The 22,629-nt window shown below is 42.3% G+C and overlaps 1 protein-coding gene across 1 annotated transcript in view; it reads right to left on the bottom strand.

Moving 5' to 3' along the window:
• Positions 1-22,629, bottom strand: part of HIPK2 (homeodomain interacting protein kinase 2) — a 240,934-nt gene that overhangs the window by 20,453 nt on the left and 197,852 nt on the right. The window contains exons 9-11 of the mRNA XM_070756302.1: positions 18,771-18,892; positions 10,733-10,875; positions 9,536-9,715 (exon numbers count right to left, since the gene is read on the bottom strand). Of these exons, the coding sequence (XP_070612403.1) occupies positions 9,536-9,715; positions 10,733-10,875; positions 18,771-18,892 (445 nt within the window). The remainder of the gene's footprint in view (positions 1-9,535; positions 9,716-10,732; positions 10,876-18,770; positions 18,893-22,629) is intronic.

Genomic DNA, 22,629 nt, shown 5'->3' with positions numbered 1-22,629 from the left:
GACCTTATTTAACCCTTTGACATATTTAAATGTTTCGATCATGTCCCCCCTTTTCCTTCTGTCCTCCAGACTATACAGTGAGTTCATTAAGTCTTTCCTGATAATTTTTATGCTTAAGACCTGCCACCATTCTTGTAGCCCATCTTTGGACCCGTTCAATTTTGTCAATATCTTTTTATAGGTGAGGTCTCCAGAACTGAACACAGTATTCCAAATGTGGTCTCACCAGTGCTCTATATAAGGGGATCACAATCTCCCTCTTCCTGCTTGTTATACCTCTAGCTATGCAGCCAAGCATCCTACTTGCTTTTCCTACCGCCCGACCACACTGCTCACCCATTTTGAGACTGTCAGAAATCACTACCCCTAAATCCCCTAAATATTTTCTCGCATTGCTTCTGATCTTTCCCCCAACTAACCTGTTCTTGTGTTCACTTTCCAATTAAAAACACTTCCCTCCTGAACTTTATTTAACAGAATTTGGGAAGGCACTAAATTCCTCTTGGACCTACTACTTACTCTCCAAAAAGCCAGCCTTCTTTTACAACCACTTTTTGTTGTTGTTGTTGTTGTTGTTGATGCTCCAGTGTGATCTGATACAATAATCAAAAGCAAGCTAAGTTTTACTTCTGGTAAAAGTATTCTCCAGCCAGCCTTTGTTGGAGGAGTGCTCGGATTGGCGTGAGAGCAAACAAAGAGCAAGCTGGCACGTTATCAAAGAGAGGGGAATTATGGACATATACCCGACAATGAGTCCTTTGCATAACAAATGGCTGAACAGTAGCATTCAGGGTGCCTGCTGAATACCAATTGCCGACACAGAGCATTCTTTTCTCAGGGAGATAGTGCATCACTCATTTGTATACCGTATTATCATGCGAAGCAGATTTCAAGCTACAGAACTGGGCACATTCTGCAAGGGCCTTTTCCTATCTCCCACCTCCCCATGAGTAAATATGGGTGTGGAGATGGGGGAAGTTTAGCTGGCCAGGATGTGCTAGGAGAATCTGTTCCCTGTCTTAATGGTTGACCAGGCTTTTGAAGTCCCTATCCATCCTTTCACATGGGGAAGGAAGGCTGGAAAGCAGGGATATTTATAAACACATGGGTTTTTAAACAGAGATCGAACTCAATCTGTATAGTCTGGAGCAGTGTTTCCCAAACTTGGCAACTTGAAGATATTTGGACTTCAACTCCCAGAATTCCCCAGCCAGCGAATGCTGGCTGGGGAATTCTGGGAGTTGAAGTCCAGATATCTTCAAGTTTGCCAAGGTTGGGAAACACTGGTCTGGAGAACAGAAGGGAAAGGGGGGTGGGACATGATCAAAACATTTAAATATGTTAAAGGGTTAAATAAGGTTCAAGAGGGAAGTGTTTTTAATAGCAAAGTGAACCCAAGAACAAGGGGGCACAATCTGAGGTTAGCTGGGGGAAAGATCAGAAGCAACGTGAGAAAATATTATTTTGCTGAAAGAGTAGTAGATGCTTGGAAGAAACTTCCAGCAGACGTGGTTGGTAAATCCACAGTCACTGAATTTAAACATGCCTGGGATAAACATATATCCATCCTAAGATAAAATACAGGAAATAGTATAAGGCCGGACTAGATGGACCGTGAGGTTTTTTCCTGCCTTCAATCTTTTATGTTTCTATGCTTTCTAGATTGTTACAAATTCATTATAGGTTCTCTGGCCTCAACCAGAGCAAACAACTAAGGATGTGTCCCCATTTTATCAAGTGTGGATCTATTTCAATGTTTTCTCCTGTTATTGAGAGGATACCACTTTATAAGGCCTTGGTAAGGCCACCTTTGGAATACTGCATTCAGTTTTGGTCGCTAGGATGCAAAAAGGATGTTGAGACTCTAGAAAAAGTGCAGAAAAGAGCGACAAAGATGATTAGGGGCCTGGAGGCTAAAACGTATGAAGAACGGTTGCAGGAACTGGGCATGGTTAGTTTAATAAAAAGAAGGACCAGGGGAGACATGATAGCAGTGTTCCAATATCTCAGGGGTTGCCACAAAGAAGAAGGAGTCAACCTATTCTCCAAAGCACCTGAGGATACAACAAGAAGCAATGGGTGGAAACTAAATAAGGAGAAAAGTAACTTAGAATGAAGGAGAAATTTCCTGACAGTCAAAACAGTTGACCAGTGGAACAGCTTGCCTCCAGAAGTTGTGAATGCCCTGACAATGGAAGTTTTTAAGCAGATGTTGGATAACCATCTGTCTGGAGTAGTGTAGGGTTTCCTGCCTAAGCAAGGGGTTGGACTAGAAGACCTCCAAGGTCCCTTCCAACTCTGTTGCTGCTGTTGCTACTGCTGTAATTGTTATTATTATTTGCAGGATTTGTTAAAAAAATGTTTTGACACGACACATTGATTAGATTCCACTGTCAAGAGGCACAGTCTGTGAATATTTTGAGAGTTGGCCCTGACAATATGCTGCTACACCCAGTTGGAAAGAATGCTATAATATCTACGGAGGGTTTCACATGTGATCCGATATTTGCTCATAGGTTGATGTCATCTATGGGCGAGAATCTTACTTGTAAAGGAAATCGAGCCAGAAAAAAAATCAATGTATGGCCAACTAAATGAAGATCTCTCCTAAAACATCCAGCCTGCAATAAGCAATATCCCTGACCAGCATTATGGTAGGTATCACTGATAGGCAAAGCACACATTACCCAGCTTTTGCCCCTGAGGGTTTCCCCACCTCTTGAAAGTCTCCCTGGCTTAGCACCATTTCTCTGGCTAATGTGCAGGTACACATGGGGAGGCTGTGGAGGCATCCCCCCTCCTCCTCAAGACCTCCATCCTGGTTGATGGGGAAGTAAACAATGGACCACTGGTATGACTACTCTTAGAAACTTCCTATATTAAAAAGGTTTTCCAATTATCTAGGGCAGTGCTTCCCAACCTTGGCATCATTGTGAGAGCAATCATGGGCCGATCAATTTCCGGTCACAATTCAAAGTGTTGGTTATGACCTATAAAGCCCTTCATGGCATCGGACCAGAATATCTCCGGGACTGCCTTCTGCCGCACGAATCCTAGCGACCGATTAGGTCCCACAGAGTTGGCCTTCTCCGGGTCCTGTGTAGACTAAACAATGTTGTTTGGCGGGTCCCAGGGGAAGACCCTTCTCTGTGGTGATCTCGACCCTCTGGAACCAGCTGCCCCCTGAGATTAGATCTGCTCCCACCCTCCTTGCCTTTGTAAACCCCTTAAAATCCACTTCTGCCGTCAGGCATGGCAGAATTGAGACATCTCCCCCGGGCCTATACAATTCATGTATGGTATGTTTGTGTGTATCTCTGCTTTAATAACAGGATTTTTAAATGTTTTTAAATTATTAGATTTGTCTTGAATTGTTTTATTGTTGTTGTGAGCCGCCCCGAGTCTATGGAGAGGGGCGGCATACAAATCTAATAAATAAATAAATAAATAAATAAATCTTGAAGAGATCTGGGCTTTAACTCCAATTGTGCATGCGTGAGTGCCACACCCATAATTAAATGCACGAAGATAGCAAAAATGCCCCCCCCCCCCGAAACCCTCTGGAGGCCTGAAATAGCCCATTTCCCAACCTCTGGTGGGCCTGTTAGGCCTGTTTTTAGCCTCCCCAGGTTCCAGAGGCTTCTCTGGAGTCTGGGGAGGGCAAAAGTGCCCTCCCCCATCTTCCCAGCGACTCTCCGGAAGCCGAAAATGCCCTCCCAGAGCCTCCAGGTGAGCCAAAAATCAGCTGGCCGGCACACACATGCACATTGGAGCTGAGCTAGGGCAACGGCTCAGGTGCCATCAGATAATGCTCCACTTGCCAGCTGTGACACCTGTGCCATAGGTTCGGCATCACTGATCTAGGGTATGAGTGTCAAAGTGGCAGCCTACAGGCCTGATGCGTCATGCACAGGCCACACCCACCCTAGCTCCACGAAAGGGAAACATCATGAAACGTGACCGCAAAGTGATGCAGTGAGTTTGACACCCACGTTCTAGGGCAAGCTCAGATCAGCTAGTGCAGTGATTTTCAACCTTTTTTGAGCCGCGGCACATTTTTTACATTTACAAAATTCTGGGGCACACCACCAACCAAAATGACACAAATCTAATAAATAAATAAATGAATGAATGAATGAATGAATGAATGAATGAATGAATACATACATACATACATACATACATACATACATACATACATACATACATACATACATAAATAACCCTAACCCTCATATATACAATCCCATGTAACATCCCCTTATAAATACCTGTACAGTCAATCATCAATCATCCCTCCTGAAATTTATACCACTGTCTCATTTCTGGGTACTTCTCCTGTCTTTCCCCCTTTTCTCTCTCATGTTTCTCATTTCTCTCTCTTCCTCCCTTTTTCCCTCATTCCTTCTCTCCCTCCCTTTCTCTCTCTTTCCTTTCTCTCATTCCCTTTCTCTCTATCCTTTCTATCTCTCACTTGTTCTTTCTCTCCCTCCCTTTCTGTCTCTTTCCTTTCTCTCATTCCCTCTTTGTCTCCTGGGGCTGACTGCGCCTGCCCTCCACCCCCCACCGCGGAGGGAAAGCATTTGGCATCGGCACCGCCAACCCCCCCTCCACGAGCAGCAAAAGCCTCAGCGACGGAGCCGAAAGGCAAACGGCGCGATCCGTCACTTAGGCTTTTGCTGCTCCTGGAGGGGGGGGAGGATTTTCTCCTCCCCACCCCCCTGGCAGCCAAACGTCGCTGAGGCTTTGGGCATTGGCACCTTCCCCTCCACGAGCAGCAAAAGCCTCAGCGACGGAGCCGAAAGGCAAACGGCGTGCCCCATTGCTGAGGCTCTTGCTGCTCGTAGAGGGGTGGCGCTGATGCTCCCTCTCGCCGCCATCTCCCCGCGACCGCCTGGGGCTGCTGCAGCCGGCACGCTCCCGCTCCCACCGCCAGTGCCCTCCCGCTGGGCCCAAAGGACACTTGCGGCCGACGCCAGGAAACTCCAGCTGGGAGGGGCGCTGCTGGTGCCTCCGAGCTCCCACTCGCAGCTGTCCCCCGGCTCCTGCCTGATGCCGCGGTTTCTGGCGCTCTCCTGCTGGGCCCCAAAGAAGGAAGCCAGGAAAAAGTAGGCGCGAAGAATCAAGCTCTCCTTTTTCCCGCCTTCCTTCTTTGGGGCCCAGCAGGAGAGCGCCAGAAACCACGGCAATGGGCAGGAACCGGGGGACAGCTGCGAGTGGGAGCTCGGAGGCACCGGCAGCGCCCCGCCCAGCTGGAGCTTCCCTAGGAGCTTGGCGGCACACCTGACTGTGTCTCGCGGCACACTAGTGTGCCGCGGCACACCGTTTGGGAAACGCTGAGCTAGTGAATTATTTAATTCTGACTTCTGGACTTGTTTCCTCTATTCACACTTTAGAGTGTGAATCTCCAAATGTAACATGATAAGATTAGACCCATTGTACATTTCCCCCCTATGTCCACTTGGCGAAGCAGTGGGAGTGATGTGCCGGTGCCTGGAGGCTGTTGGGGTCTGGATGGGTGCAAACAGGCTCAAACTCAACCCTGACAAGACGGAGTGGCTGTGGGTTTTGCCTCCCAAGGACAATTCCATCTGTCCGTCTATTACTTTGCGGAGGGGGAATTATTGACCCCCTCAGAGAGGGTCCTCAACTTGGGAGTCCTCCTCGATCCACAGCTAACTTTAGAACACTATCTTTCGGCTGTGGCGAGAAGGGCGTTTATTAAGGTCCGTCTGGTACACCAGTTGCGGCCCTATCTGGACAGGGAGTCCCTGCTCACAGTCACTCATGCCCTCATCACCTCAAGGTTCAACTACTGCAACACTCTCTACATGGGGCTACCTTTGAAGAGTGTTCGGAAACTCCAGATCGGGCAGAATGCAGCTGGGCGAGCGGTCATGGGTCTTCCCAGATACACCCATGTTTCTACAACATTCCGTGGACTGCACTAGTTGCCGATTGGTTTCCAGGCACAATTCAAAGTGTTGGTGATGACCTATAAAGTTCTACATGGCATTGGACCAGATTACTTAAAGGACCGCCTTCTGCCGTATGAATCCCAGCAACCGATTAGGTCCCACAGAGTTGGCCTTCTCCGGGTCCTGTCAGCCAGACAATGTCATCTGGCGGGGCCCAGGAGAAGAGCCTTCTCTGTGGCGGCCCCAGCACTCTGGAATCAGCTCCCTCCAGAGATTCACATTGCCCCCACCCTCCTCGCCTTTTGCAAGAGTCACCTATGTTGCCAGGCATGGGGCAGCTAGACTATGCCCCCCACTCCCTGACCATTAAATGTTATGTGTGGATGTGACTGAGTTAACCGAGTGTGTTTTTAATGTAGTGGGATCTTAGCTGATAGTTTTAACTAATTAGATTTGTATACATATTGTTTTTGTATTTATCCTGTGAGCCGCCCTGAGTCTTCGGAGAAGGGCGGCATACAAGTCTAATAAATAATAATAATAATAATAATAATAATAATAATAATAATAATAATAATAATTATTATTATTATTATTATTATTCAGGTATTGTTACTGCTCATCAGTAGGTTCGCCTGGTACACCAGTTGCAGCCCTATCTGGACCGGGACTCACTGCTCACAGTCACTCATGCCCTCATCACCTCGAGGTTCGACTACTGTAATGCTTTCTACATGGGGCTACCTTTGAAAAGTGTTCGGAAACTTCAGATCGTGCAGAATGCAGCTGCGAGAGCAATCATGGGCTTCCCAAGGTATGCCCCTGTTATACCAACACTCCGCAGTCTGCATTGGTTGCCGATCAGTTTCCGGTCACAATTCAAAGTGCTGGACATCACCTATAAAGCCCTTCATGGCACCGGACCAGGATATCTGCGAGACCGCCTTCTGCCACACGAATCCCAGCGACCGGTTAGGTCCCACAGAGTTGGCCTTCTCCGGGTCCCGTCGACTAAGCAATGTTGTTTGGCGGGACCCAGGAGAAGAGCCTTCTCTGTGGTGGCCCCAGCCCTCTGGAACCAGCTCCCCCCAGATATCAGTTGCCCCCACCCTCCTTGCCTTTCGCAAGCTCCTTAAAACCCACCTCTGTCGTCAGGCATGGGGGAATTGAAATTTCCCTTCCCCCTAGGCTTATAGAATTTATACATGGTATGCTTGTATGTATGAGTGGTTCTTTAAATTGTTTTTTAGATTGTTAGATTGGGTTTTTTAGATTGTTTTTAATATTAGATTTGTTTACATTGTCTTTTTATACTGTTGTTAGCTGCCCCGAGTCTTCGGAGAGGGGCGGCATACAAATCTAATAAATGCAATACAAATACAGTACATCAGTTGAATTAAGGCTCACTCCACTGCCAATGCCATTCAAATGCCATTGGGTTCATGGACATTAGCTATTCAGTGTGAGTGCCTGCAAGAAAAAAGCCTATCCAGTATGCACAGGCAAGCTTTTTATCTTGTGCATTGTCAACTGGCAACGAGGGGAGATAATTGAGAGCATTCATGTGCTATGCATTTCTGAGAATAATGCCTGACCTGAGCACATTTGAGCTGTGCGTATTTAAAAATATGCAGGCGGGAATTCGACAGTGCCACATCTACCCTGGCAACATCTCCCATGAAAGGAATGTCTAACATGTTATGCACTGAACCATTTGAAATTTAAAACTCTCCATTCCAAACACAAAACGGACTGTTCTGAATGTTTGGGAGGTGTTTTTGAGCTCAAACGAAGAGCATTCCCCCACTTGAAACAAGAGTTTATTTTGAGTTCAAAACACTTGCCAAGTGTTTGAAACAGCCCGTTTCAAAATCAAAACAGCTGCTCCACAGTCAAAACAGGATATTTCAAATTCACTCAAAATGTTTTGCATATTCTGGTTATCTAAAGATATTTTTTTTAATTTTCCAAAATCCTTTGTGTCTGCTCAGTGAAAAGAAAACGAACGAAAGTGACTGGGCTTCATATAGGATCTCTCCTCTCTTTTTAATCAAGAGACTACAGTGTTCCCTCGATTTTCGCGGCCTCGAACTTCGCGAAAATTCTATACCATGGTTTTTCAAAAATATTAATGAAAAAATACTTTGCGGGTTTTTTCCCTATACCACGGTTTTTCCCACCCGATGACGTTGTATGTCATCACCAAACTTTCGTCTGCCTTTAATAAATATTTTTTAATAAACTTTATTATTATTATTATTATTATTATTATTATTATTTATTGAATTTGTATGCTGCCCCTCTCCACAGACTTTAATTAATAAACATGGTGAGTAATAATCTGAATGGTTGGTAAGGGAATGGAAAATTGCAATTTAGTTGTTTAAAGTTTTAAGGGAAGGCTTGTGATACTGTTCATAGCCAAAAATAGTGTATTTACTTCCGCATCTCTACTTCACGGAAATTCGACTTTCGCGGGAGGTCTCGGAACTCATCCCCTGCGAAAAACGAGGGAACACTGTATATGACTAATATATAATATAAAATGACTAATAGAGTGATAAATGCCTGGAACATACTACCTGACTCTGTTGTTTCTTCCCCTAACCCCAAGATCTTCAACCTTAAATTATCTACTGTTGACCTCTCCTCTTTTCTAAGTGCACAGTGAAGGGCTACCAAAATTTTTACTACCGCCCTGTGGCTGTGGCTTATGCAGGACGGCCTGCATTTTCTTTCAACATGTTTCAGTGCAAATTGGGTGCTCTGGGGTGGAGCTCCATTTTTACTACCCTATTGCATTCACCCCTGTCCGGGCACTAGCCCAACCCTGGGCGTGCATAAGCGCACTATTTTGTGCCTACCATCCCTGTCCTTCTGTCCTGTTATTTATTTATTTATTCATTGGACTTATATGCCATCCCTCTTCGTGGACTCGGGGCAGCTTACAAGATTTCAAGAAAAATACAATATATAAAACACATATAAATCCATTTAACAAAAATAATTAATTTAAAATATTTGAAAAAGCTAAACATTTAAAAATCAAACATTCAAATACACACTACAACATCCTACACATTTCCTGGAGAGAGGCTGGGGTGTACTGACCCCGAGCCTGGTGGCATAAATAAGTTTTCAAATTCTTACGAAAGGCAAGGATGGGTGGGGGCAGTGGCAATCTCTGGGGGGAGTTGATTCCAGACATCTGGGGCCCCCACAGAGAAGGCTCTTCCCCTAGGACCCACCAAGTGACATTGTCTAGTTGACGGGACCTGGAGAAGGCCAACTCTGTGGGACCTAACCAGATGCTGGAATTCGTGCGGTAAAATTATCCTTTTTATCACTTCTTTATACTTTGTTATGTTAATACAAACTATAATTCTATACTTGTTTGGCAAATATAACAAAGAAAGAAAGAAAAAAGAAGGAAGGAGGGAAGGAAGGAAGGAAGGAAAGAAAGAAAGAAGGAGAAGGAAGGAAGGGGAAGGAAGGAGAAGGAAGGAAGGAAGGAAGGAAGGAAGGAAGGAAGGAAGGAAGGAAGGAAAGAAATTTAAAAACAATGGACAAAAGCTCTCTCTCGCTCTCCCACATGGATCAACCTCCCATCCTCGTACCTTGCTGATGATTGGTGCTGTTTGCTCTTCCTTGAGGAGGTGGTGCTGGTTGGTTGTTGCCTCATGACATGAGCTACACCCACATTTAAAGGCTGGGCTGCTGGAAGGGTGACATGACTTGTCAAAAGTGCAGGTTGTTGTATGATGGGATTGTAATGGCTACCGTGAGCGTGTGTATTTCTGCAAGAAGAGAAAGGAAATTTGCATATTTCAAAAATAATCCAGAAATCAATGGCAATATTGTGTACCTGACGAGCATTTGAGAAGTAACTTTTACTTCTTTCCATCTTCCCACTCCCATGATCTCCTCCTGCATTTGAAATAATACTTTAGTGCAGCCCCATATAAAAAAGACATGGAAAAAACTCCAAGGATGGATTCACAATATTACTACAATTACACTAAAATTAAAACCAGAGACCTTTCTTTTAGGCATAATACATCCAAAACTTTAAAAAGATCATTATTATCTGATACAGCACATGATCACAGCAACAAGAATTACAATAGCACAAAACTGGAAAAAGAAGAAACACCATCAGAAAGAGAAATGATTAAAAAAATATACGATTGTGCAGAAATGGATAGATTAACCCAAAAACTCAAAAACAAAGAAGATTCAAAATATTATGAAATTTGGAATAAATTTTACGACTGGGTAGAAACAAGAAAGACAAAAAACCCAAACCAAAATAAGAATATAAATAATAACAATAATGGTAGTGAACAAACAATAGGTTCTAAAAATCATTAGGTGACACGACATCAAGATCAATCCAATCTGATTTTAGATTAATTGTATGACAGAACAAACCTGTAACAACCGCTGATGCCATATGCTGCATATTGATATGTAAAATAAATCTGGAACTGTTAATACAACAGTTCAAAGGGGGGGAGTGGGGTAATTAAGGGCAGTATTTAAGTACAACGACTATATAATTATAATTACATTCTGAAATGATATAAAACATTTGTACAAAATATTTAGAACTCAAGTTCAACGACTATATAATTATGATTATGTTCTGAAATGATATAAGATGATATAAGATGTAAAACAACATATACTTGCTCTTTTTTTTAATCTTTGTATTATAATAAAAAATATTTTTTTAAAAAAAAAAACTTCAACTTTGAACAGTGCTTAGCTCTTGCAAACAGCATCTCATGGAACTAGGTTTATTTTATGTTTACCTCCAGTCTGCCAGTGGTTGAGTCCCGGCCATGGTCTCTGGGATTACAGTAGCATGCTGGACTGAGGTGTGAGTAGCTACCCCGGTCAATTGTTGCCAAGCTGGAGGAAGCAAGATTTGCTGAGTGCCGCTAGGCCAGGCTTGCTGTGGATCAGAATAGAAAATACTTCTCATTATTATAATCCATTGTGTTCTGTGCTAACAAACCCTTATTGTTGATCAGTTTTTAGAGAACACTTTACAATACTGAATAATGTTACACCAACACTCTGCAGTCTGCATTGGTTACCGATCAGTTTGTGAGCAAAGCATGATCCATTGTTACGACTACTGTAACGCTCTCTACATGGGGCTACCTTTGAAAAGTGTTCGGAAACTTCAGATCGTTCAGAATGCAGCTGCGAGAGCAATCATGGGCTTTCCCAAATACGCCCATGTCACACGAACACTCCGCAGTCTGCATTGGTTGCCGATCAGTTTCCGGTCACAATTCAAAGTGTTGGTTATGACCTATAAAGCCCTTCATGGCACCGGACCAGATTATCTCAGGGACCGCCTTCTGCTGCACGAATCCCAGCGACCAGTTAGGTCCCACAGAGTGGGCCTTTTCCGGGTCCCGTCGACTAAACAATGTCGCTTGGCGGGACCCAGGGGAAGAGCCTTCTCTGTGGCGGCCCCGGCCCTCTGGAACCAACTCCCCCCAGAGATTAGAATTGCCCCCACCCTCCTTGTCTTTCGTAAGCTGCTTAAAACCCACCTCTGCCGCCAGGCATGGGGGAATTGAGATACTCTTTCCCCCTAGGCCTTTACAATTTTATGCATGGTATATCTGTATGTATGTTTGGTTTTTATAATAATGGGTTTTTAACTGTTTTTAGTATTGGATTATTATTATATGTTGTTTTATTACTGTTGTTAGCCGCCCCGAGTCTGCAGAGAGGGGCGGCATTCAAATCAAATCAAATCAAATCAAAAAAAGTTGATTTACGGGAGAGATGGGTGGCAAAGGAAGGAAGGAAGGAAGGAAGGAAGGAAGGAAGGAAGGAAGGAAGGAAGGAAGGAATAATAGAGGAGGATAATATAGAAATTAAGAAATTAAGATGTTGACCTACGATAGAAATACTATACTTGGACTGCAAAAAATAGCTATCCATTAGCTGGCAGCAACGACTTTCAGAAAGGGCAGAGCCTTGCTGCTCTCAGTGATCAATGGAAACTGCCCATATGTAGTATTCCCAATTATTATCCAAAATTCTCCATAATTTTAGATCTCTGCCAAAAGTAATGGAGGAAAATGGATAGAAAATATTTTTTCAAGAAGAATATCAGAAAGAAGAGAATGATTAAAAGACAGAGAATGGATAATGCTACCCATCATTGCCATGCTGCGTTCTATAGAATACTCCCAATGCAATGCAGTTTTCAGATGAAAATTGTTGTTCCACAACATGGAACAGATTAACACAAATCAGCCAAAAACATTCTGACAACAGCATAGCTAATTCAGTAGCAGTAGTCAGGAATAGGAATACACCATGAAAAGATATCCTTGAGATTAAAATAATCTAACTTTAGATCATTCTTATCTTAAACCAAGCATGAAGGCAGCATCACTAGCATTAAGCAATGACCTTAATAACTTCTGTTCAATGGTCTTATTCTAAAGTAGATATATATGTAGAGAGAGCCCTGAATGGTATACAATGTTTATTTACAAATAAATTCAACAAATATAGTAGGCTTGCCTCCAAATTAAGTTAAATTAGGTTGCAGCCATTCTTCGAAATACATTTCTGTAGGCATTCATGCATTTGATGTTTATTCAAAGTAAACTCTATTAAGTTCAAGGTTAATTTTATTTATTTATTTTATTTATTTATTTATTAGATTTGTATGCCGCCCCTCTCCGAAGACTCGGGGCGGCTAACAACAGTATAAAAAGACAATGTAAACAAATCTAATATTAAAAATAATCTAAAAAACCCCAATTTAAAGAACCACTCATACATACAAGCATATCATGTATAAATTCTATAAGCCTAGGGGGAAGGGAAATTTCAATTCCCCCATGCCTGACGACAGAGGTGGGTTTTAAGGAGCTTGCGAAAGGCAAGGAGGGTGGGGGCAACTCTGATATTTGGGGGGAGCTGGTTCCAGAGGGCCGGGGCCGCCACAGAGAAGGCTCTTCTCCTGGGTCCCGCCAAACGACATTGCTTAGTCGACGGGACCCGGAGAAGGCCAACTCTGTGGGACCTAACCAGTTGCTGGGATTCGTGCGGCTATAATGGAGTTTAACCACAAGTCTACACTGAGATATAATTTCATCTTTACGCCCTCTATGCAAGGAACAAATATACAATCAAATATCCCTGCAGAGTTGTTTTTTTTGTTAATGATAGTTCTTTGTAAAGTAGTATGGTGCCAGGTATTAAGAAAGAATTAACATTCTTGGCCAACTAGAAATGCAAAATATTTGACCCCAAGCAAACCAGGGGGAAGGTCCTGAGCTTTCTCCTTTCTTGGTAAATTCTAAATTAACACTTGGCAGCATCACGGTATTTGAGTCTTCATTCTGAGGGCTCTACAGCTTCACTGCTGTGCAAGCATCGTTCTGTAGATGTTGTCACCTAGCAGAGCTGCAAGTACAGATGGAGTCATTTAAGACAGTTGCAAGGGCTATCTTGCTCCAAATGACTCACTGTTGGAAGTAGGTAAAGATTTTGTGCACAGGTCATATTAGGATTCCTCCTGCATGCCATGGAAGGGTAATTTAATCTCTTCTGAGTACAGATTGAAAACCTGGACTCAAAAGAAAGTAACTCAAGACCTAGATTTTGGATGAAGGAAGATAATTCAAGTCACAGGATAATAAACTCATAAATGGTAGCTGTTGTGCAAACAGAGCTGTTTCAACAGGAATCCAGAGCCATAGGCTAAATTTATACAACACACTGATCTAACATAATACTTTGTTTTATGTTTGGTATGAATGTGCTGTTTGGTTTTTTTTAAATAATGATAGGGTTTTATATGTTTTTTAATATTAGATTTGTTCCACTACTATATTGTTTTTATTACTGTTGTGAGCCGCCCCGAGTCTTTGGAGAGGGGCGGCATACAAATCTAATAAATAATAATACAATAATAATAATAAAACTTGATGGGCTAGATGGCAGTTCAGCGTATGAAGCCAGCCCTGGACATAAGTTTTACTTATTAATTAAAGGCCTTTTTATTACTTCCATTCAATCATATCAGATTTTTGGAAACTGCCTAGATTTCCGCCTCAAGGTGATGAGGGCATGAGTGACTGTGAGCAGTGACTCCCGGTCCAAATAGGGTCGCAACTGGTGCACCAGGCAAACCTGGGCGAATGCCCCCCTCGCCACAGCTGAAAGATGTTTCTCTAATGTGAGCTGTGGATCGAGGAGGACGCCCAAGTTGCGGACCCTCTCTGAGGGGGTCAATGATTCTCCCCCACAGGTTAATGGACGGACAGATGGAATTGTCCTTGGGAGGCAAGACCCACAGCCACTCCGTCTTGTCTGGGTTGAGTTTGAGTTTGTTGACACCCATCCAGGCCCCAACAGCCTCCAGGCACCGGCACATCACTTCCACTGCTTCGTTGACTGGAAATGGGGTGGAGATGTATAGCTGGGTATCAACGGCATATTGATGATACCTCACCCCATGCCCTTGGATGATCTCACCCAGCAGTTTCATGTAGATATTAAATGTGCAGGACAGTGATGGGCTACCAAAACTTTTACTACCACAGTTGGCGTGGCTTAGGCATTTTCTTTCAACATCTTTCAGTGCAAATTGGGTGCTCTGGGGTGGAGCTACCCCACTGCGTTCCCCCCCTCCCCGGTCCGGGCAGTAGCCCCATCCCTGATGCACGATCACACAGATATGCCAAAATATGTTTGATAGAAAATTGATTTCCAAATTCCTTGGTGCAAACAATTTCTCAGTTTCTTCCATCAAACTTTCATAGGCGCGATAAAGCTGACTCCTGCCTTTTAAAGCAGCAGCTGCCTCCTTTCCAAAGCTGCCTCTCACGTTTTGCACTAGCAAGCAGATATACTAACCTCACTGGGGTGAAATTGCACTTGTGGAGGCTGTGGTTTCCCCCCCCCACCTGCTCTAGGCCTTCCAGGCAAGAAATTGACTTCAACAGTTATATCACATTTCTGATTGGTAATCAACAACTATGAAGATGATACACTAACGGTGGTCCATCAGCCTATAGCTAGAGATTATTGCAAAGCATCAGGCATCTATAGTGTCAGGCCTTTCCCTACCTCTTTCCCTATTTGCCAGGAGAGAAACCTGTGTAACTTTGCCAGCTATGGAAGTGATCAAAACATTCTGCAGGCACAGCTTTTCATTTCATAGCATTTTTTTAAGGGCATGGTAGCAAGCAAGCTGCACCTGACACTCCCTTTTCCAGCCTCCTATCTCTCTCTCTCTCCCTCTCTCTGTCTCCCTCCCCCCCTCTCTCTTGGGTGCTCTGGGGTGGACCTCCAAATTTTGTTCCGCACCATTCACGTAGGAGCCCATAACTGCTACCTACTTACCTACCTACCTACCTATCTATCTATTGGCATCGGACCAGAATATCTCCGGGACCGCCTTCTGCCGCACGAATCCCAGCGACCGATTAGGTCCCACAGAGTTGGCCTTCTCCGGGTCCCGTCGACTAAACAATGTCGTTTGGCGGGTCCCAGGGGAAGAGCCTTCTCTGTGGCGGCCCCGGCCCTCTGGAACATGAGATTAGAACTGCCCCCACACTCCTTGCCTTTCGTAAACTCCTTAAAACCCACCTCTGCCGTCAGGCATGGGGGAACTGAGATAACTTCCCCAGGCCTATATTGTTTATGTATGGTATGTTGTGTGCATGTTTTTTAAACTATGGGTTTTTAGTTTTAATTATTAGATTTGTATTGTACAATGTTTTTTCTATTACTGTTGTGAGACGCCCTGAGTCTACGGAGAGGGGCGGCATACAAATTAATTAATTAATTAATTAATTAATTAATTAATTAATTAATTAATTAATTAAATATTGAGCTATCTATCTATTTGATTTATATGCTGCCCTTTCCGAGGACTTGGGGCAGCTTATAAATATCAAAGACAATACACACACAAATACCTAAAAATCTAATTATTAGCTAGCTACTTTAAAATCCTAATAACATTTAAAAATCGCTCATTCCCATTCAAACAGCAGACATTCCTACACTAGTCAGCCAGGGAATCTAACAGTCCCAATGTTGCTTGGCGGGACCTGGGGGAAGAGCCTTCTCTGTGGTGGCCCCAGCCCTCTGGAATCAACTCCCCACAGAAATTTGTACTGCCCCCTCCCTCTTCGCCTTACATAAGAGCCTCAAGACTCATCTATGCCACCAGGTTTGGGGCCATTAGACTTTAGAATATAATGTATGTTTGTTGTTTGAATGAAAATGAGAGATTTTTAATGTTACTAGGGTTTTAAAGTAATTAGTTAAATGAATTGGATTTTGGAGATTTATACTGTATACGGTAGTCCCTTACCTATCGCTGGTGTTACGTTCCAGACCCGGCCGCGATAGGTGAAATCCGCGAAGGGGAATTTATCGACTGATAGTACTTATTTAAGTATTTATATTGTAATTGTTTGGTAAGTTTTCATTGTTTTAAGTGTTTATAAACCCTTCCCACACAGTATTTATTTTAGATACAGTATTTAAATACAGTATTTACAATTTTAGATATTTTTTTTTTTAAAAAACCTGCCGATCGAGTTCGGCGGGCTGTTTAAATCTGCCGATCGACTTCCTCAGAAACCCGCGAACCAGCGAAGATCCGTGAATGATTTTTCTCATTAATATTTCTTGAAAACCCGCAATGAAGTGAAGCCGCAGTAGGTGAAGCGCGGTATAGCGAGGGACTACTGTACTTTATATGTTGTAAGCTGCTCCGAGTCCTCGGAGAGGGGCGGCATATAAATCCAATTAATAAATAATAAATAAATAATGAATTATTAGGGGTGGGAAGCATTTTGAAAAATTTGGGGAAAGGTGCTTGAGGGAACACCAGAGTTTGAATGTTCTGACCTCATTTAATTCTTGGACCACAGCCCCTAATATATCACTCAAAGCCGAATACATGACCTCTGACCCCTAAAGACGTTGCACACTCCTGATTCAGATGCTATAATTACTACCTGAACAATCTCCCCTGCTGCTTTATCTGATTAGGTGTTAGCGATTAAGCCTTTGCATCAGCTCAGTATTTTTAGTCCGTCCGCTGTAATTGCCAATTGTAATGCAGCCAACTCAGAAGCCTGTCAAATGTTTTGGGTGTAATTTGTATGATTACCCATGCGCAGAGCCAGGCAATTAATCTAATTTTACAAGGTACTTCTGTCCAAATATTTTACATATTGATGTTTATAAAATGTGTTTACTGCCTTTTTTTGTTTGTGAATGATCTCCCCTTTTTCATGGAATATTTCCATTTTATTTATAAATGTGACAGTTCTCTTTCACATGTATTTCTTGGAGAAGGATGGCAAGTTTTCCCGGAGATGGACTCCATATGCATGTCAGTCAAGTATCCTTTAACAACAACCCTTCATGAGGACAGAAGATCATATTAAGTTGTGTCAGTACCATGTAAGATACATGGTACTGTATCTTGTAAGATGGGTGCTACAATACATATAATAGCAGTTTATATATGTAAGATGGGTGCTACAATACATATAATAGCAGTTTATGCTATGTAAGATGGGTGCTACAATACATATAATAGCAGTTTATGTATGTTTAGGGGGATGTATCTTTAAGAGCGGTGTGCCTGTTGTTCCATAAGAGGGAGCTAACGGAGTTCCGGTTCAGGGAACTACTGTTGATAGTTACTGTGTATATAGAGCTGTCTGCTGATGTATCTGGTTTGTATTTGATATTTGGGATTATATTTGTGATTTGGATTGCATGTACAGTGGTACCCCAAGATACGAACCCCTCGTCTTACGAACAACTCGAGATACGAACCCGGGGTTCAGAAAAAATTTGCCTCTTCTTACGAACTTTTTTCGTGTTACGAACGCCAAACCCGAACTTCCGGGTTCGGCGTTCAGGAGGCTGCTTGGAAGCCGCCTGGCTGTTTTAAAAGGTGACAGCCGGGCTGGGGGGCTTCCCAGCAGCCTCCCGAACCCCGAACTTTTGCCGAACTTCTGTTTCAACCGAAATCAAGTTGAAACAGAATTTTATAAAATATGGGACAAAGTATATAATTGGTAGAATCTTAAAAATAGTGGTAAAATTATATAAGTAAGAATTTATAATTATTTGAATTTAATAATTAGAAGGTTAATTGTATGTATAGATGAAATAATATTTAGAAATTAATATGATGTGTTTTTTTCTCTTCTTTTTAGTTATATTAAATAAATGAATATTAATTAATTAATTAAATAACATGACAGTAATAGATAGAATGTAATAGTTTAAAAATAATATAAATACAGAGCATTTTTGCAACATTACTAATATTAAAGTATTATCCTTTTATATAGTATTATTACTTTAAGTATTTTATATTTTATAGATAAGAAAATCAATTAAAGTTATATAAACTATAACCTATAAACAACAGAGTTACATTTAATAAGAATATAGAGTGTGATTGTTATATCTCTGAATTGATCTGATTATAGTTAGGCATTTTTTTTTTGTATTAGTTAGACTTCTATGATAAGAGGAGCAATGGTAGCTCCTTGAATGTTGAATGTTGTCTGTTTTTGTATGTCTAATGAAAAATAATAAAAAAATATTTAAAAAAAATAGAGATGGTGGGGGAGGGTTTGTGTAGAATCGTAAAATCCCAAGAAGCTCTCCCCCCCCTTCCAAAAAAAGGATGAAAAGGTCAAATAACATCATGTACAATCTCAAAATTCATAACTTCCACATCTGAACTGCTGTTCTTTATTGACAACTCCGTATAGTTCCTTAAAGTTGTTGCTTGAGCCAAAATAATTAATTATTTACCTGTGCTAAAAGCCCTGGTTGGATTTGAAGAGGCTGAGCTCCAGTAGCCTGAGTGACTATGGGAACTGCATTCTCCATCCGGACAGAATAGCCAGCATGCTTTGAAGGGGAAGTCTGCAATCCTGAGCCAAGAAAATAATGAAAAGAAAAAGCAGTGTTAGACATTATGTATGTTTTTAAGATCAATCGCCACCAATGAAAAGTACATGGTCAAAGTGATGGAAACTGCAGTTGAATGTTTCCAAATGTAAAATATGCACTTGGGGAAAAGGAATCCTCAATCTGAGTATTGTATTGGCAGTTCTGTGTTAGCAAAAACTTCAGAAGAGAAGGATTTAGGGGTAGTGATTTCTGACAGTCTCAAAATGGGTGAGCAGTGTGGTCGGGCGGTAGGAAAAGCAAGTAGGATGCTTGGCTGCATAGCTAGAGGTATAACAAGCAGGAAGAGGGAGATTATGATCCCGCTATATAGAGCGCTGGTGAGACCACATTTGGAAATACTGTGTTCAGTTCTGGAGACCTCACCTACAAAAAGATATTGACAAAATTGAACAGGTCCAAAGACGGGCTACAAGAATGGTGGAAGGTCTTAAGCATAAAACGTATCAGGAAAGACTTCATGAACTCAATCTGTATAGTCTGGAGGACAGAAGGAAAAGGGGGGACACGATTGAAACATTTAAATATGTCAAAGGGTTAAATAAGGTTCAGGAGAGAAGTGTTTTTAATAGGAAAATGAACACAAGAACAAGGGGACACAATCTGAAGTTAGCTGGGGGAAAGATCAAAAGCAACATGAGAAAATATTATTTTACTGAAAGGGTAGTAGATCCTTAGAACAAACTTCCAGCAGACGTGGAAAAAGACCTCATGGTCCATCTAGTCTGCCCTTATACTATTTCCTGTATTTTATCTTAGGATGGATATATGTTTATCCCAGGCATGTTTAAATTCAGTTTGTGTGGATTTACCAACCACGTCTTCTGGAAGTTTGTTCCAAGGATCTACTACTCCTTCAGTAAAATAATATTTTCTCATGTTGCTTTTGATCTTTCCCCCAACTAAGTTCACATTCCTTCTTTTCATTTTACATTTAAATAAACATAATATAAACATCTAAACATATAAACCCGTCCTTACCGTATTTTCCGGCGTATAAGACGACTTTTTAACCCCTGAAAATCTTTTCCAAAGTGGGGGGTCGTCTTATATGCCGGATACTGATTCCAGATAGCTGGCGAGGCGCCGGCTAGAGGGCTGGACACCGCCGCTTTGCCGCCGCTCCCGCCGCCGGCTTTGCTGGGGTTGAGCGCCACGCCCGGCGGCAGGAACTGCGGGGGGTAGCCGGCATAACGAGCCCTTGCCGCAGCTATCCGCAGCTTCTTTCTTCTCCGCCTCGCCTCCGCTACTCCCGCCGCCGCCTTTGCCTCTTGCCCGGCGGGGAGAGCAAAGGTGGCGGCGGGAGTAGCGGAGGCGAGGCGGAGAAGAAAGAAGCGGCGGATAGCTGCGGCAAGGGCTCGTTAGCTGGAGCGTACGCCGGCTACCCCCCGCAGTTCCTGCCGCGTTGCGCTTTCCTTTCTCTTGAGCTCGGCCCGACGGCGCGTGCTTCACCTGTCGAGCCTGCTGGTGATTGATCTCGCTTGTGAAAGCGCCTTTTCCTGGTGCAACATCTGAACCGAAGTCGAAAGGGTAAGACAGCGAGGGGATCTTTTTTTTTAAGGCTGGGCTGTACGGACCCGGGATTTAGTAGTTTTCCACCGACTCTGTACCCAAAGCTCCGCCTTGTACCACTCAGAGCTGCAAAACACGTGCTATTCATTTATTTCATTCATTCATTTATTTATTTGTCAAAACGTGTACAAAAATGTGTATTTTCCCTGCTCCCTAGAAGAAACCCGCTGCAACTTATTCACTAGTTTTCATTCATGGATGAGTCGAAAGTGAGCCTAAAATTTACAATTAGGGAATGCAAACAAAAGAACTACTCATTAGAAAATTGCACCTGCAGGATTTCTATTTATTAAACTTCTTGTAAACAAACAACATCTGATCAGTAGATTTAAAGACCGCTACTTTTTAATTATGCTTAGTGCTGGTTCTCATTTGTGCAAGAAATAAAAGCAGGAGAGTGTAAACTTTGATAGGGGTGGGGTTACACAAAAGCCTATTTGGCTAATTTGTGGCACAATTTATTTATTTATTAGATTTATTTATTTATTAGATTTGTATGCCACCCCTTTCTGAAGACTGAGCAGCTCACAAGAGTGTTGTCTGAATTCACTCAATGTATGGGAAAATCAGTGCAATTAGTCATCAGTGTGGCTATGTGGAAAGAGAAAGCTGGCACCAGGCTGCGTAGTCTTATACGGCGAGTATATCTCAAATTCTATATTTTAACTGGAAAAGTTAGGGGGTCGTCTTATACACCCAGTCGTCTTATACGCCGGAAAATACGATACATAATTTTCTCTTTATATTGAACAATAATATTGTTATTATAAAATAATAATATTTCATAAACAAATATTAGGAATGTAATTTCAACCACTGAGATTAAAAAGGTAGGAATTAACTTGGACTCAGTCTACACATTATGCTTATTTATAGTACATTCTTTTAGATTTTGGAATTATACGATGCGTGAAATTTTTCAGCTGTAGTTTATTCAATAAATTAGAGTAAGACCATGATTGGGCACCAAATGTCAGCAACATTGTTGTATGCCAGTTTCAACATTTATCAATTGTTTTGCAGATGGACTTGGGAGTTTACAAGTAAAACTGGGGTCAAGCCAAACATTTTCAACATACCCTTCTCAAAGGCATTAATAGATACTCTATCAGGGGCTTTAAAAGGGGAACAGGATTCATATTCCAATTGAAATACAGTGCTTTAGGGAAGGAAAGTCCAACTCTCCCCTTCTAAGTCCCAGTTTCAAAGGACTTCAAATGAAAAAGCCCCTGAGTCTTTTCTATTTTTGGTCTCTAAATTGGATTTAGTTTTAAAAGATGCATTAAATATGGTCTGCAATTTGCTTCTGGAAAGAACAGTAATGCCGTATTTTTCCCTTTGTGAATTTTGTTTGGAACAGTTGTTACCTTCCCCGAGCGAGCCATTAAGAAGGAGAAGGTTTGATACCTAGACAAATTAAGGAAATACAGTTACACGGTCATTTTCCAATTGTTCCCAATGGAGATTGACTCAATGCAACTGCTGTACAAGAGACAATTGCCTCCACAGGAAGAGCCACCGGCTGCTAAAGTCCAGGGCAGAAATTAAGACTTCAGGTGTCTGCCATCCTTTCAGATCTCCTACCAGCTGTGCAGCTCTCTGAAAAAAATCACTGAGGATTAAAAAAAAAATGCCCCCAAATAGTCAAATGCCTTTTGTAGCTTTTGTAAATAAGACTCGGGGGACTTTTGAGGATTTTGCTCTGGAGTTCTTTTATGTCATTTCAAAGCCACATAAAAAGGATAAAAAATCTGCTGCACAGTGGTGCACTAAGACATCAATATCTACAAATAACTTAAATATCTTTGGATAAAAATGAGAGAGGGAACCAGGCTTCCTGGCCATAGCTAAGTCAGATATGTAAAGGAAACTGGAGCTCAAAAATAAAGAAATAGGCTCTTATTTCCTTATTCTCCTAGCTCCCAATCTCTAAAAATTGCCCAGAAAATTGGTAAATACCAGGTAATATGATAACCGAGCTGAGAATATTGATATTGCATATGCAATCTGCCACTGCACTCATATACTGACAAATTGAGAAATTTTTCATCTGAGACCACCTTGCCAACTCAGCTTTCTTAATGTATTGTGCAGTTCTATACATGTCAATAAAAAACCCCACACATTT

This window comes from Erythrolamprus reginae, chromosome 6 (genome assembly GCF_031021105.1).
Source record: "Erythrolamprus reginae isolate rEryReg1 chromosome 6, rEryReg1.hap1, whole genome shotgun sequence".
NCBI classification, from domain to species: Eukaryota; Metazoa; Chordata; class Lepidosauria; order Squamata; family Dipsadidae; genus Erythrolamprus; species Erythrolamprus reginae.
This window is presented reverse-complemented; position numbering and strand designations above follow the sequence as displayed.